We start from the raw sequence: 16,225 nt of genomic DNA on the forward strand, positions 1-16,225 counted from the left end.
AGGCCGAGCCCTCCAGGTAGTCAGTAGTGTGCAAGTCATCCGCCATTTACACTTTGTTAGTAGAGGTCTTGATTAAAGCCATATCATGCCTGGTCTGGTCGTCCAGCTTCATGGAGGCATCTTCGAAAGATCCCATCAAAATATGTCTCAAAATGTGCTTATTGTAAATTGTTTGATATCATTCCAGACCAAATAAATCTAATCGTAACGTAGAACAACAAACAAGAAACCTAGAAGAGCTAGGAACCAATGAAACACCTGTCGTCCAGGATGCCACCATATCTTGCCGTACGTGAGATTCTGAAATTGGCGATATCACTACAGTCTCGACTCGACAACGTTGGCTCCTAATGATTTGTCCCACCGACGATCGACCTGAGGGCAGTTAGTAGATACCAGAGCCGGAGAACTAAGTACATACGTCTGCGATGTGGTCATATCCTAACAATTTCGGTGCCAAACCGGGGTCTCGCCAAGCCAATGCTTCTCCCTCGGGTGTAGGGACCATCTGCATCTTTCGATCTCTTTCTTCCTGTTCGGCGCCGTCGTGGAGATGGTAGAGGTACTGCTGGATATTTCCCCGCTCGACAATCATCTTCGTTCGCTGCTTGCGACACTCCTGGAAGATGGCAAGGGCATGTTGCTTAGCAGTCAGGAACTCGGCCGAGGTCTTGGAGATGCCGGGGCTATTCGGTAGTCGAGAGAGGCATTCACCTAGAACTGCTCCATCTTCAAACGACATTCCAGCACTGCAATCATTAGAAAATGTGGAATTAAGCAAAGATGAGAATCATACCCAGATGCCAGGTATGGTAATGTAGCGTGGACTGCGTCGCCCAACATCACGAACGCCCCGGAGGGATGAGTCCAGTCAAAGTCTCCGAATCGGATGCATAGACGCCATTTCTGGACGGACTCACAAAGCTTCAGGAGTTTGGGGATGCTGCTAGGATTAGCAGCTGACTGCAGCTGATAGGAATTATATAATTTACCGAGGATCCCAGTCCTTGAATAAAGCACACATCTCCTCCACATTCCCTTCTATTGTCGATGCCAAAGATTCCTCTGGAATATCGTCGGGGACAAGTAGTACCATATTAAATAATTCTCCGTCACGAAGAACATAGTTCACTGCACAATTAGCAATAGAGTCCATGTCATGCAAATAGAGACTTACCTGCATGAGCATCCGGACCCAACCAGTAGTTGACCTGGGGATTTATTACAAAGTCCACAAGATCAGGATCCTTTCGCATCTCTTCCGTCGACAACAGCAAACGGTACGCGAGATCACCGGTTTTCACCGGCGGATCGACTCTACCCAGTAGTCCCTCCGTCAATTTCCCAAACACCCCATCCGCACCAATGACAAGATCTCCAATCCATTGTCTCCCATCCGCTGCCGCAGCAGTAGCTGTAGTCCCATCCTCGCTCACAGTGACATCCACCACACGAGCACTGCAGGTAAGAGTAACCCCTAGTTCGAGTGCCCTCTCAACCAAACATTGTTGCAGGTCCGCACGATGGAAATCCCGGTACCAAGTACCCGGGTAATTCCTCTCCGATTCGTGGAAGTCTAACGATGAGATGGCATTGCCCTTCCATCCAAGGAAGTTACAAAACCGAGGACAGGTCATGTGCGGTGTGAGAGCCTTTTCAAGGCCCCAATGTTGCAGTACACGCGAGCTGTTGGGTAGGACCTGAATTCCTGCGCCGACTTCCCTGATTTCATGTGTTGCCTCAAGGACCTGGACTTCGTGTCCGGAGAGAGCGCAACTGATAGCAGACCCAAGTCCTGCGAGACCTGCTCCGACGATAACGATTTTCAGTCTGCATGACGCGGAGCGGGTGACTTGCTCTTTGATGGAGATTTGAGGGGCCATTGTGATGGGTGTGCAACAACCTAGATGAGGGACGTTTCAATTGTTGAATACCGTCCGATCTTTTGTGAGGCAGGCTACTTATGAAAGATAGGTACTTCAGATATAGCTACTCCATCTTTACTCGGATCGACTCCAACTATGGACAAAGATGGGGGTTAGCTTAGTGCGGTGGTGCCGCTATCCGATAGCTTAAAAGGCGGCAATGTCGGACGGGAGAGGGTGCACTACGCAGAAATACAGTATTCATCTATATTACAATATGTCAAGAGTGAGTGTTCCCACCTTTTTGAGGAAGATCGGAGCTAACCGAATAAGTTTTCATTGAAAGGGCGCACGGCACTGGTGACGGGAGGTGCTCGGGGTTGCGGCCTAGCATTTGCGCGGGGCCTCGCCGAAGCTGGTGCTGATGTAGCTGTATTTGATGTTGTTTCACCAGAGGAAGGATTCCATGCAATTGAGAAGGACTGCGGTGTGCGAACTGCGTATTACAAGTGGGTGAATTGACTTTTTGGGGGTTATTCTACGGCTAACAACAGCAGAGTCGATATCTCATCCCAGGAAGCTTTACAAGAAGGCTTCGCCAACTTCCAGAGAGATTTTGACAATGCACTCGATATCTGCGTTCCATGCGCTGGGATTAATCGCCATCTCCCATTTCTCGAATTTACCTACAAGGATCATCAGGATCTACTATCTATCAACGTACTCGGACTTTATTTTACTGCTCAATTCGCAGCCAAGCAGATGATTGCGAACAAGACAAAGCACGGCAGTATTGTTTTAGTTGCCAGTATGGCAAGCCATATCGCCGTGCGAAGCCAGCTATGTTCGGCTTATTGTGGCACGAAGGGCGCAGTCAAATCGATGTGTCCTGCGATCGCTAAAGAGCTGGCCGAATATGTGGGTTGATTGCTAATAATCTTTGTGAAAGGTCATTGATTTTGTATAATAGGGTATTCGAGTTAATTCTATCTCTCCGGGATACGTGAAAACAGAAATGACGGCCGCAGTAAGTTCTCAAAGAAGAGCACTTGAGTTATGCGCTAACAATGGCCAGTTTCCCCATCTCCTCGACGGCTGGAAATCAGAAGCCATGAACGGCCGAATTGCCGAACCAGAGGATATCATGGGGGCGTGTGTATTCCTCGCAAGTGACGCCAGTTCGTACATGACAGGGTCGGACATTGTCGTGGACGGTGGGGTGACACGATGGTGATAGACACCTGTGAAGAGTGGGGGTTTCCCCCGCAGGGTCGATTGCAATAAATAGAGAAGATAGACAGAATTGATGGATTTGTCAATCAACGAGTTGAATGTCATAATGTCACCAAGTGCAGACCACGAAGGTTATAGAATTGGCCCTGTCGATGCTTCCACTACCGTTGTGGTGGTGGGCGCGGGACCATCGGGGTTGATGCTAGCGTATGTTACTACATCTTCTTCAATTGTGGATATACTAACAACTTTGAAGGTGTAATCTTGTTCGCTTTGGAATCGCCGTGGTTATTCTGGATGATCGTCCCGACAAGACATCCACAGGCAAGGCCGACGGGATGCAGCCCAAGACCATCGAGACATTCAGACAACTTGGCTTGGCGGACCCATTACTGAAAAATGGGGCAAAGGTTTATGATATTTCGTTCTGGGTATGTTTTTGAAGTGAATTGCTGATTCCAGATCTGGCTAATAAATTGTCAGGAGTCGACCGCCAACGAGTCACTGAGACGCACAGGTCGTAAAACCCACTACCCTGAGCACGTCGGTGCCTCCGATCCATATATCTTGCTAGCACACCAGGGAATGGTTGAAGAGGTGATGATCGACGACATGGAGGCACGGGGTGTGTCCGTCACGCGCAATAGCAAGTTCGTGTCTTGTTCGCGATTGGATGGAATGGCCAAATTGGATATTACCTATGAGGATGTTCGTACCAATACCCCTCACAAGATCAGAGCCGACTACCTGGTTGGATGCGATGGAGCTCGATCTAAAGTCAGATCCTTCATTCCGGATGCTGAACTTGAGGGAGAATTAACAAATGCAGCTTGGGGAGTGCTCGATGGTATGTGTCTCCGATCTATTGGGAAAAACATTGGCTGATCAAACAGGCGTGATTGATACGGATTTCCCTGATTTATGGAGCAAAGTGGCATTGCGGTCCCATTCTGCTGGATCCATCTTGTGGATTCCACGCGAGAAAGGTATGACGCGACTATATGTCGAGTTGAGTTCCACCGACGGGGAGCGAGTCGAAAAATCAAAAGCCACGACTGAATACGTTATGAGCCGTGCCAGGGAGGCCATGTATCCATTCAACCTAGAGTGGAAGACAGTGGAGTGGTTCGGAACATACGTTGTGGGCCAACGGGTTGCGAAACGCTTCATGGATGCAGAGGCAAGGATATTCATTGCAGGTGATGTAGGTCAAACTCAATTTGGAATTCACTTTATCCATGAGCTAACCGAGACACAGGCGGGCCACTGCCACTCAGCCCTTGCAGCCCAAGGTGCGAATACAAGTATGCATGATAGCTTCAACCTCGCGTGGAAGCTCAACCTCCTCGTCCGAGGACTTGCCAAACCATCCTTACTCCATACCTACGAAGCAGAAAGACAAAAGATAGCATACGACCTCATCAACTTTGATCTAGAGCACTGCAAAGCATTCGCAGCAGGTGATTCAGAATTGGCCAAGAACTTCGACGACAACATTCGATTCATATCTGGGGTTGGAGCTGAATATGCTCCAGGAATGTTGACACAAGCACCAACCACTACATCTCATCTCCAGCCTGGAATGCTCCAACTCCCAGCTAAAGTCACTCGCTACATCGACGCTAACCCGGTCGATATTCAGCTGGATGTCCCTTTGTTGGGTCAATTCAAGATCTATATTGTTGTGCCCGATGTTTGCCGTTCGGGGGCATCATTGAAATATATTTGCGAAGAGATGCAATCTATCTTTTCTGGTGTTAGCGTCCAAGCAGATCAGTCATATGGGAAGCATCCGAGGGGGCATGCTCCAACAGATGGATTCGTTCAGGCCCAGCGCTACATTGCTGTCTCCAAAGCTTTTACTTTTGCAATGGTCACGCAGTCTACTCAGTCTGAATTTGAGATTGCTGACCTCCCGGAGATACTGCAAAGTAGTCGGTGGACTTTGTATGTGGACAATATTGGAGGGCCGAGTTTTACTAACAAGTGGTTTGGGGATTTGAGCGGCGAGAGGATTGGGATGGCCGTTGTGAGGCCCGACGGATATGTTGGAGCTATTGAAACTTGGGATGCCGAACAAGTTGGTAGCATAGGGCAGTGGTTGCAGGATTATTTCTCTTTCATGGTGTAATATTTGATTATGGTACTTCATTTGGCATGTGTTTGGAAACTATGAGACCCAAGAAATGTCAACGCAGCCTTTTCATGTCTTTTCATACGCGCATTTTTCGTATTCATTTGCTCCATTAGAATCTTTTTTTTTTTGAATCCAATATGTAAAACTACTAGACTGCCCTTAAATGGAGATCTAAACTATGAAATGATAGCTCATTTTCGCTATTCTCCACTGGATGATTTTAGTTGTTCCTTGGGGAGCAACATGAACAGATACGTTGTGCTTGGTATTATCGCATCTGCGTGGAATGCGGGGCCCACTCATCTAGTATGACCCCCATTTTTGATATTTTGGAGTCAACGTAGGGTAAAGTCCCACTTGTTTTCAAACAAAAGAGAAGTAGCTTATCGTTAGACACATGCAACTCCCCACTCCCCCATCTTCAATTCCCTATACAAAAGAGTACTCTATATAGACGTGGTAGTCATAGTACGTCGTACCTCCAACTCCATCCCGAGTAACATATTCAAAATGTGGCGTATTTTCAGCTCAGCAAGCACAGCAAAAGATGACCCTCCACGGGGTCTACCAGCATCATGGTATCGCTCAGAGGCAATGTACCAACTAGAGAGACGGGCAATATTCTCCAAGCGATGGATGCTGCTCACCCACTCGAGCCGTTTCAAGAAACCCGGAGACTATCTATCCTTCACAATTGCCAATTTCTCCTTTTTCCTCATCCAAGACCGAGACGGCACAATCAACAGCTTCCATAATGTCTGCCGTCACCGAGCATACCCCGTTGTCCAATCCCCTTCCGGCACAACGTCCATCCTAAGTTGCAAGTACCACGGATGGTCCTACGGCCTGAAGGGCAATCTCGCCAAAGCTCCCCGATTCGAGACAGTGCCTGATTTCGATAAAACGCAGCACTCGCTATTCCCGATCCATGTGCACATCGACAAAGCTGGCTTCGTGTGGGTCAATCTACAAGCTGGTGAGACGGATGTGAGATGGGAAGACGATTACGAGAAGGTTGATGAGGAGCCTCGAATGCAGGATTTTGATTTTACTGCCGAGTTCAAGTTCGACCATTACTGGGAGATTGAATTGGATGCGAACTGGAAGGGTGTCATTGAGAATTATAATGAGTGCTACCATTGCGCTACTTCTCATCCGCTTATCAGTGGCGTTTCGGATTTGCCAAGATATCGGGTTGAGCCCAAGGCCCGGTATATGGAGCATCATATCTTCAATAAGGCGGATGCTGATAGCCAGTTTCGTCGGGCGATCACGTACTTCTATCCTACGACTTCTGTTACGGTGACGTGAGTATATGAAATCTACTTATAAAGGTAGGGATCAATTGGGTTAACGGACATCGAATCAGTGATAAATTCTTCTATATCCAGCGCATGATTCCTGTATCTGCTACTTCGAGCAAGATCGAGAACGAGGTTTACCGCCACCGTGATGCCACCGATGAGGAGTTTGAGAATATCAACGCATTTTACAGGCAGGTTCTTGACGAGGACAAGGAGCTTTGTGTTGGAACGCAAGAGAATCTTAGTGCTGGGGTTTTCACCAATGGTGAACTACACCCTAGCAAAGAGAAGGTAGTAATCCAGCATACATCTCTTATTGCAGTTATTAACCAAGCGATTAGGGGCCCATACACTTCCAAAGTAGCATCCGAGAGATGGTCATGGAACACCGGAAAAATGAGGAAAAGCAAGGAGGATCGGAGATATGGCCGGCCACCCCCAAGGCTCAGTTGTCCCAAAACTCGGCAGAGGATCTGAACTTCTGTTCGCAGTTGGAAGCGTCTAGTTGTATGGCAAAGCCAGAACTGGCGTGGTAGTGCTACGTTGATTGACATATACGGGGTCTGCAATGCGAGCCAGATATAATCTTACAACCTTGGCCATGGCCTGATACCAAATAAAATAAAAAGACAAGCACAACGGCTTGGATCATATATTCGCTAACTGATAATACATGTAACCCCCAAACAAAAATTAACCTATTGATTCAAACCGAGAGGATTATCCGCAGTCTGTTGCTTTCCGCCAAGACTGGAAACACCACTCTGCACGCCCTGGCCAGCGCCCTTCGTCGTATTCCCAACACCCTCTGCTGCGCCCGAGACGGTATTTCCAAGGCCGGATGTTGCGTTGCCCACGGTTGAGCCGAGACCGCCGACTGTGCTGCCTAGTGTGTTGGTCACGCCGCCGACTGTCTTGCCCAAGGTATCGCCTAGGCCGCCAAGGAGTCCGGCTATCGAGCTTAGTTAGTGGGTGTTTGGGATGTATGATTGGGGTTAGGGGAACGTACGGTTCTGATCGTTGGACATGGTTTGTGTGGAAAGGTATGTGTAGTTTGTGTGTTGTGAGAAGTATGTGATTGAAGAAATTGGTAGTGTCTGGTATTTTGGATGTTCTTACAGTATTGATTGAGATTAGGCTAGAGTCGCTGGCTTTGTTATCTTTATTTATATCAACGCTACGCCCTGAAACCGGTTACATAGCCATGATATAATGGGTGCAACATCCACTAATACTGTGTGGAAGCAACTATGCGCCGCAATCGAAGGATGTCCAATGACAGTATAGAAACAAGGGCGATCCCTTCCTAACAGCCACCGTGATCAGGCTTAATATCTTGGATGTATCCATCTGACGTATGGCCATACCCCATACCCCCCTGGATTATGAGGTCATTATTGGTTGATATTCTCCGGTCGCAGGTAGTGGCGGAGTGTGTTCTAGAAATTCTGTTATATTAAAATGAGTGGCCAACCAGTACAACACAGTCATTGTGATGTTCTAAATCCAAGTTTGGAGTCCAGGGGTATGATGTCATCCGCTCTCCAATTCGATTGGGTGGATATTTTATATTAACTATATGATGATCTCATGCCTGATAAAATGATTGCCTACAGGGATCAATTAATATGAAGGCTATTTACGATTTACAAGTACATGGTCAACAACTCATCCTGTAGACCAGAGCAAGGTCCATGGCTGAGGTATTATAGGTAGGTGTAATGAAGAACGACAAATTGCATCGGCAACATATATTTACAGACTCGACTTTCCGCGAGACTCATACGGCATGAACAGCACAAGAATACCCGCTGCGATAAACAGCGCGCCGCTAACATAAACAGGAACAGCGGTCGTGAGATCCGCGAACATGGCAATGATAGGAGCCATAATTCCAAAGATCCGATTCGCAGACGCGGTTAATGCGTTCCCCGTACCACGGTCCTTGGTGAGGAAGATCTCGGGCGTGTATGCGTATAACACGGCATACATGAGACTGCTCATGAAATTAAAGGCGCAGTTCCAACCTAACAGGGCATTTGATGTGGTAGCCGTTGTCGACGCAAGGAGGAAGGCTCCAGTTATAGCTGTGGAACTGCTGAGAGCACCTTTTCGGCCAAAACTTGGTAGTTCGACCAGCACTCCACCCAGCAGACAGCCTGGAATGCCCATCACGGCAATGATCAACGAGTTCCGATATGTGATATATGTCGACCCATCACCGAATTCAGCCCCTCGAGACTGCTGGATGTATGGAAGGAATGCATTGTATAGTGGAAAGCCGAGACCGATGAATGCCCACACAAGGATGATCAAGGTCGTAGCCCATGCTTGCTTGGGGGTATTGAACAGAGCGCGGATATGATCAAAGCGCACGGTTTCCAGTCGTTGACGAACGATATTTGCCGCGCTGAAATGCTGTATCTCGCCCTGGTCTAAGGCGTCGAGCTCGATTCTCGTCAAATCAGACGTTGTTCCATTCCTCCTGGCAACTTCATGGACAACCTCCACAGCCTGCTCGTTCCTCCCCTTCCCCATGAGATACTTCGGCGACTCAAAAATCGTGAAAAACAGGAAGCGACCGACGAACATGAGCATTGCGATGCCACCCATTGTGATCATAAACCATCGCCATCCCATGTTGTCAGCTTTCGTACATCCTTCTGCTGAGCCACAAGTCCTATATCCAAGCAGCGGCCAACCAATCAAAGTGGCGAGCAGCTGCGCCAAAGCCCAGTAAATCGACAAGATAGTCAGCAAGTACTGATGCGATCCAGGCAAAAACTCAAGAAAGATGGCCGAGTCAACCGGTAGATTCCCCCCGACGCCGACGGACCACAAAGCGGCAAATGCACATACCCCCGCGAAATTGGGCGATCCCGCCGCGACCAGGCCAAACACCGCTGTAATCCCGATCGTCAAGTTGAACGCCCATTTGCGACCGAATACATCGCATCCAAACCCCCAAAACACAGCGCCAATCAGTAATCCGATGTTTTGCGCAAGCGTCAACATCGGCGCTTTCGAGGGATGGAACTCATTCGACACTGCGGGGAGAATCAGCGAGGTAACAATAGGCCACAGATTGTCGCTCGCCCAGCCGAATCCGATGACCACGAAGAGCTGCCATTGGTATCGGCCCATTCCGATCGCCTGAATCGCATGGTTGAGAACCTCAGCTTTGGCTTTGTAGTTCGCGTCGGGATCCTCATCTCGAGGAGCGATCGGGTCCTCGATCGCTGTCGGCTCGAGACCGCCTAATTTGGGCGCTTCTGACATGTCGTGTTGGAAACAGGGAAGGGGTAGGAACGTGGCAGTGGGGGGCCAGGGGGCAACGCCTTATAGCTTCAGAGTCCGTATTCTCAATCTAACCCCGATCAGGTTGGAAACTCCATGTGTCTAATCAGATCCCATCCAGCGACCCCAAATCAAGTTTATTCGATGAATTTCTTTCTTTTCCCTCGATTTCGATTGGATGTTTTGATGGCGTGATCGATGGGTGGTTTTGTGTCAGATTCGGGGTTTTTCATCGCGCATTTGCCCAATTCAGCGAGGGGCCATCCTGCCATCCTGGTATGCAGGGATCTGTGTCACGTGGGTTGGAAGGATTGTGATAAAACTGAAGCTTGCAGTATAGAATCATTATCATCTAACAAGACTCTTGCAAGTTCAGCATACACTACACACGGCCCTAATCTCTATGCGACTGCCAATGGGCCACATGGGGATGGACACGCAAACTCGGATGCTTTTTAAGATAGAAGGCGCACCTATATAGAAGTGGGAGAAGTGGAGATACTCATGGTCGAGGTATACATCAGAAGAGTACCCTGGCGGCGTTGCAGTGACCTCGGTGTAGGTCTAATCTATCACCATCTTTGAAGCACCGGATCCATACACTTGTGTCCGTTGAAGCTCCACTTTGGGCCCACATCGCCCCGTGCCATAGAAGTCGAAGCTCGCGCAGAATATCATTAGCAAACGAGACCGGTAAAGCTTGAAATTCAGTTGATTTATCGAGAGGCCACGTATTCGCGAGGGATACAAGTCTTGCCGTTCGCTCTTTCTCAACCCCTTTCTTTTGGCTTTGTGTTCGGTGTTTTTCGTCGCCCTGATGTCCATTGTTTGGGCTAACAACGCCAACTCGTCCCCCACAAAGCTTGGCTTCTTTCCCCCTCCTTCCATCATTGGCGCGGGCTGTTCAATCTGGCCGGGTTGTCTCGTCCCATCCATTAACTGCGTGTGATAAGAAATTGACTCTTATCACGTTTCTCCGATGATATTTTCATGGGCCATTGGATGACTTGGTCGAGTATCGATATTTGAGTAAAACTGAGTGTGAGCAAAACGAATCTGGGAACAAGCGCACCCTAGCTGTGCTGATTCGTCCAAAGAGACATGAATTTTGATTCGTAGGGCCTGCAGCTGCCCAGACTCTAAAGATATCTACGGGTGCGTGCGCTCTTTCTTTAGAAATACGCTATACCTATTGTAGCTACGCGACCCTGGACCCCTTTTCTTGGCAGCATCTCGGTGCGTTGGTAAATAACAGCTATAAACAACAGCCGCATTAGTCTCGTATCGTCTATAGGGTGTCCAGAACAGCTTCTCTACAGATAAACCAAACGGAAGGGGCAATTGAAAGGACATTGACCATCTAGCCAAAACTCGAGTCCGCCGAAGCATGATAGAAAAGAAGACTATATGCTCGGTGAGGAGGTGAAATGATTTTGGAAGAAATTCTGGGACACGCTGAATATTAAAAAATACAATTGTCACGCAATTTGACAATGCATTGGTCGAGATGGGGACAGTGGAGACAGAGACACGAGGAGCAGGCCGTTTTGTGTGACACAGCCTCAGGATAGCGGCTTAGGAGAACGGGGAATCCAATATGGGTAATACACCTATATACCGTATAGGGTGAGATGCCAAGTGAGAAGAATCGATGCGGGTGACCCTTAGAGGAGCCTCGGAGGGTGGAGGGACTGGGTCTTGGACCCACTGGGTGGGTGAGTGCCAGGTCTACTTACTCTCGCTAAGTCTCTAGATAGTCGAGCTAGCAAGTTATGGAAGGTGGTATTGCTTAGGAGGTTGGGGATTCTCTGAACATAGCCATGGTCATAGCGAGTTCCAGCCCTCGTTGGTACGGCTGGCTTTTTGATTTCCGTCCTTACAGTAATACCAGCTGGCTTGATAGCACCTAATTGGGTCTGGTTTGCATATAGCTAGGGTCATATATGGTAATAACTCGTACGTATATCACTTGGTTATATTTATATGAAAAGTGTAAAAGTAAATGTGGACTGTCTCACCAACCCTTCACACACAGCAACTAGACACAGGAAATAAATAGATAGACAGAGCGAACTTGATGACAATGTATGTCTCAGAAATTAGACCAGCCATATACCAGGTTGCCCGCAATAGCATATAGGCTCTTAGTTGTGACCAGAATACTTTCCGGTGTAGCGTCGTTCAATCTTCACAAGGCTATCCTTCGTGCACTTACCATCACTGTGAGTAGTAATGGTGCCACTACAGGTGCCGTCCTGGCCGGAGGCAATGCCGATGAATTTCAAGTCACTGTCCGCCTTGCCCTTTGTCTCTGAACCATCAGGGGCGTACACGCTGCATGCTCCGGGCATGCCGCTAAAGGAGGACCCGCAACTGAAGTCGTAACTCCCCTCCCAGCAGTCCGAAGTTATCTCGAGGTGGTTGGTGTCTCTCACACAGGGAGAGTAGTTAAGAGGGCTTGGGCTTTCAAAGAGGATATTGTTGTCGTTGTCGAAGAGGGTGAAGCCGCTGATGTGGCCGCTACCGGAGTCTTGGATGCCGTTAAAGTTCGAGCTTGAGTAGAGGAACTTAATGTTGTTCTCGCCGGCGAAGGCAGTGGTCGCCATGGCGGAAAGGGCAAGGAGAGACTTGATAAACATTTTGTCTTGTTTTGTCTGGTGGGGGAGAAAGCGAGATAAGTGAAATTGCTTCTGGTTTGATTGATGTTGGAAAGCGAGATAAGTGAAATTGCTTCTGGCTTGATTGATGTTGAAGTTGAAGAATTCAAGAGAGATAGGGTTTATATACCTTAGTTGTTCGCCCCGAGTCTGCCTTGTGCTGGGAGATTGACGTAGCAATGCGGATGCTGGGAGACTGTACCTCTTGTCCCTAAGGCCGATGTCGAGATCGAAATCTGGATAGGAAGGTTACCCGTACTGCAGCACTCCGGGTCGTTTTAAGTGGACCAACATATCTAAACCAGGCTTCTAAAGGACTGCAGATCAGGTTTGACTTCATGCACGATCAATATCAAATTCAAGTAAGCGAGTACTGTTAGACTGAGTTGTCCGGCAGGGTAGTCGTCAGTATCCTCCACACTTTGGCCCCATACTCCGTATTTTGGGCAGTGTGGCCCCCACACCAAGCTTTGCCAAGTGAGCCAGCTATACCTTTACGATCCTCGCACATTCCCAACCAATGCAAGCCCTATATCCGGTTGACGGCTGTAGAGAATGTATAGCTTGTATAGCTATTCATCCCCTGCAAAGTTCATGACACAAGAGCATGAAGCAGGTGACTAGAAGTACCGGGCGCGGTATGCAACGATATTGACCTCCTGTCCTGGATACTTGGGAGTAGAAGCAGAGCCTCTCAATGCGCATCGGTTCCTTCATTGTCATCGCTACATTCGTTCATACTAATATGTATATTATCCTTCTTCGGGCCCATCTCAACCTCAGATACGGCTTGGCACCTGGGCGCAGCAGTATCCGTAAGGCCAAGCCCCTGCGCCCCATTCTGCATCCAATTATATAGACAATATATATCCCGTCCCGCTGATATTGCTAATCGTGTGTAGCCTGGCAGCCCCATACCGCTATTGTTGACGAGGCTATCCAAGTGGGTCGTCGTTTAGATCCCGTAACCAGTTCTGACGATCTGTGGGGTAGTATCACTGGCAGTGTTCTCCGTCATGTGAAGGTGGAGCCTTTCATTGAACTCAAGGGGGCGAGATCCTAAGGCTGACTTGGATCTTCTTGAATATGCCATTCCGAACATAGTGTCTGCACCTTGAATGCTCAGGCGAAGAAGTGATAACCATATCTTGAAGCCGCATTGTATGATAGCACAGAAAAGCCTTTCCCAGTGTCAATTACGAGTGCCAACGCTTTTCCCACTATGCTACAGTTTGTTTATTTAAATGGATAGTTATCTCTGGTCTTATCTATTTCCGCGTTGATATGGAGAGCAAGGCAGATCCCTAGACGTTGGGGGCGGCCAAGCATGTTTCAGCCGAGGTGCAACCCTCATGGCGAATTTCGTCCTGATTCTATGTACCAGAATTTATGAAAGTGACATCTATCTGGCGATCTGGCTTGTCACCCCAACTACTGTGGAGACTAAAGAGTAGCTGTTTATGTAATAAGGACGGGTTTTCCGTCTTGACGCCCAAATCTATCTATGCCTGCAATTGTCCGCGGAGGACGTGGGTGGGGGAAGTGGATGACATTGGCTACTAACAGGAGCAATTCTGGAAATGTGATAGAATTGGTGGGGCACGGGGAATGAAGTTGCAGAGGTCTCGCTGAGAATCACCCCGGATCGTACGATCGCTGTTCTTGTTACTCTGGCCGAAATGGACACATGATAATTAATTTGCTAGGTTACCTGCTAATTCTCCCTAGCCAACGTTAAAGCGATAGATAGCATAGAATAAAAATTGGGGCTACTAAGGTTGCTCGTATACGTTATATATATATATACAAATCTAGATTGAGCGCTTCGCCGGAGCCAGACATCAGAAAATTACTGTGGTTCCAGCCCTCCACACTAGAACAAGTTCCAACCCAACCGCCCTTCGGCTTCGTGCTAATGGCCTACTCGGTATTTAGGAACCGAGGCATTGCGGACTACAGCTCTGCTAGGCTGGTGTGGAACTGCTCGTCATGGTTCACAGAAAAGCTAGAGGGATCAATCGAATGAATTGGTCTACGAAGGCGTCCGCGTGTCCGAATAGTCCGATGGAGCTGCGCAGAACCGGTATACTTGTGCATGAGATGGCAGCCATGGTGAATGATCACATGAGCCTCTTTGTAAGTGTCAGTAAACAAGGAGATATCGATCCTCCGTTAACGCCGTTGGACCGATATCTCCCAATGCAAATCGGCGACGAGACTCATACCCTTGGAAGCCAAGCCGGACAGCAGTGTGAGTGACATGTCACTGTGACCTATATATACTGATTATTTTAGTTCGCACAATCATTTTCAATCCATCTTGCTGCTTTTGCGATCCTTGATCGATCTACAAAGGAGAAGGTTCTTGATAATGCGCCTGCCATTCTGTCTTGTGAGGCGAAAGAACAGGGTTCCACCAAGCTGACAAGTTCCTTTGCTACACCAAATCCAAATCCAGACGAAATAGATGCGATAAATCGATGCAACAAATATACGTCTTTCTCAATCGGTACGTACTCATGAAAGATTTACAGCATCATCGTCCAATTCAGTGTTCAGGATTAGGGAAACGATAGTTGATGACGGAGTAGTAGTACTCATTGTTCTGACGGCGTACCACAATGAAGTTTGTGTGAAGTTGACTGCATAAACGCTAGCAGACTAATCGGCAGCGCTAATGTTACATCCGGAGGATGATTCAATTTTCAGGCTGCCAGAACGGCGACTTAGGGTTATTGCTGAATCCCCAATCCTATGCCAACAATGAGGATTAACTGCAATTCCCTAGAGAATGCCACTGGACGAATGTCAAAGAAGACATAATATGTGTGGATTCATTGTGGACGCGGACGGAAAGAGAGAGGAAGAGACAGGAAGAAAGAGGAAGATTAAGCAGATTTGTCTTGATAAGGGGGTTAAATTAGTATATTTACCACCGTACTCGCCGGACCTGAACCCGATTAAAGAGGTTTTTGCAGAGTTAAAGGCATTCATTCGGCGGCATTAGCAGCCTTATGCAGACAATCCCCATTAAGGGTTTAATAGCTTCCTTGAATGGTGTGTTAGCAAGGTGGGAGTAAGGAAACAAAGTGCAAGAGGTCATTTTCGAAACGCTGGTCTCGGTATTGAAGAGCTGTAACTGGGCAAACAACAATGTACTATGGCATGGCTCAGCCTTGGCTTCCATGTTCCTCATGTTGTTTATTGCCGTTCATCATCTTCTAGCTCTTATAGCCCGGTTGATGGGATTAACTCTGAACCAGGCCATGGACAGTCCAGATCATGCAGCCCGGATATATTAGAGTAGCCTTCCAAGGATGAATATTCTTTGGAGCACCCGAGCCGTTGGAAGCACCCATTCCAAGGAAGGGTGGCAAGGAAAAGAAAAAAAACCTTGCCCATAAATTTCTATCTCCTGTCAACTCTCCTGTTGAGCCTTCTTCGGAATAAGAAATATGCGCCCAATCGTTCGTATGCATGATCTCATTTGAGAAATATGGAAATCCTTGAAATCATTCTTGTTTTCATGCATGTGTTTTTCTTTGAAGCACAAAAAGACTCTAATCTCTTCCCTCACCAAAATAGAGTTCTGGCCTTAGTTGAAATCGATTTATTGTTTTATATCAAAAGTTCATTGTTTGTAGACATGCTTTGGTACAACGTCATACATAGGTAAATTCAATTATTATGCGGCGAGGCTGACCATATGTATCCTTTGACACGTTTAAGGGA

At 47.8% G+C, this 16,225-nt stretch overlaps 7 protein-coding genes across 7 annotated transcripts; 3 read left to right on the forward strand and 4 right to left on the reverse strand.

The window, feature by feature from the left end:
- Window positions 1–318: 318 nt before the first annotated feature.
- Window positions 319–1,883, reverse strand: N7447_011076 (Monooxygenase FAD-binding; the record flags this gene model as incomplete). The annotated part of the gene is made up of 5 exons (XM_057235338.1): window positions 319–375; window positions 422–749; window positions 797–943; window positions 993–1,131; window positions 1,178–1,883. 5 exons carry the CDS (start codon window positions 1,881–1,883, stop codon window positions 319–321), a joined length of 1,377 nt encoding a protein of 458 aa, XP_057080656.1.
- A 259-nt stretch (window positions 1,884–2,142) lies between these two features.
- Window positions 2,143–3,099, forward strand: N7447_011077 (SDR family oxidoreductase; the record flags this gene model as incomplete). Its single annotated transcript, XM_057235339.1, has 5 exons — window positions 2,143–2,151; window positions 2,199–2,374; window positions 2,423–2,783; window positions 2,836–2,892; window positions 2,941–3,099. The coding sequence occupies 5 exons, from the start codon at window positions 2,143–2,145 to the stop codon at window positions 3,097–3,099; spliced, it is 762 nt and encodes a 253-aa protein (XP_057080657.1).
- Window positions 3,100–3,204: 105 nt separating this feature from the next.
- Window positions 3,205–5,229, forward strand: N7447_011078 (Monooxygenase FAD-binding; the record flags this gene model as incomplete). Its single annotated transcript, XM_057235340.1, has 4 exons — window positions 3,205–3,305; window positions 3,355–3,529; window positions 3,582–3,945; window positions 3,992–5,229. The coding sequence occupies 4 exons, from the start codon at window positions 3,205–3,207 to the stop codon at window positions 5,227–5,229; spliced, it is 1,878 nt and encodes a 625-aa protein (XP_057080658.1).
- A 516-nt stretch (window positions 5,230–5,745) lies between these two features.
- On the forward strand, window positions 5,746–7,075 carry N7447_011079 (aromatic ring-hydroxylating oxygenase subunit alpha; the record flags this gene model as incomplete). The annotated part of the gene is made up of 3 exons (XM_057235341.1): window positions 5,746–6,542; window positions 6,605–6,830; window positions 6,881–7,075. 3 exons carry the CDS (start codon window positions 5,746–5,748, stop codon window positions 7,073–7,075), a joined length of 1,218 nt encoding a protein of 405 aa, XP_057080659.1.
- A 162-nt stretch (window positions 7,076–7,237) lies between these two features.
- Window positions 7,238–7,567, reverse strand: N7447_011080 (uncharacterized protein; the record flags this gene model as incomplete). Its single annotated transcript, XM_057235342.1, has 2 exons — window positions 7,238–7,491; window positions 7,549–7,567. The coding sequence occupies 2 exons, from the start codon at window positions 7,565–7,567 to the stop codon at window positions 7,238–7,240; spliced, it is 273 nt and encodes a 90-aa protein (XP_057080660.1).
- A 727-nt stretch (window positions 7,568–8,294) lies between these two features.
- On the reverse strand, window positions 8,295–9,818 carry N7447_011081 (putative sugar transporter; the record flags this gene model as incomplete). The annotated part of the gene is made up of 1 exon (XM_057235343.1): window positions 8,295–9,818. One exon carries the CDS (start codon window positions 9,816–9,818, stop codon window positions 8,295–8,297), a length of 1,524 nt encoding a protein of 507 aa, XP_057080661.1.
- A 2,162-nt stretch (window positions 9,819–11,980) lies between these two features.
- Window positions 11,981–12,475, reverse strand: N7447_011082 (uncharacterized protein; the record flags this gene model as incomplete). The annotated part of the gene is made up of 1 exon (XM_057235344.1): window positions 11,981–12,475. The coding sequence occupies one exon, from the start codon at window positions 12,473–12,475 to the stop codon at window positions 11,981–11,983; it is 495 nt and encodes a 164-aa protein (XP_057080662.1).
- Between the last annotated feature and the right edge of the window lie 3,750 nt (window positions 12,476–16,225).

Source organism: Penicillium robsamsonii (assembly GCF_028829455.1).
Source record: "Penicillium robsamsonii strain IBT 29466 chromosome Unknown utg000008l_segment0_segment0, whole genome shotgun sequence".
NCBI classification, from domain to species: Eukaryota; Fungi; Ascomycota; class Eurotiomycetes; order Eurotiales; family Aspergillaceae; genus Penicillium; species Penicillium robsamsonii.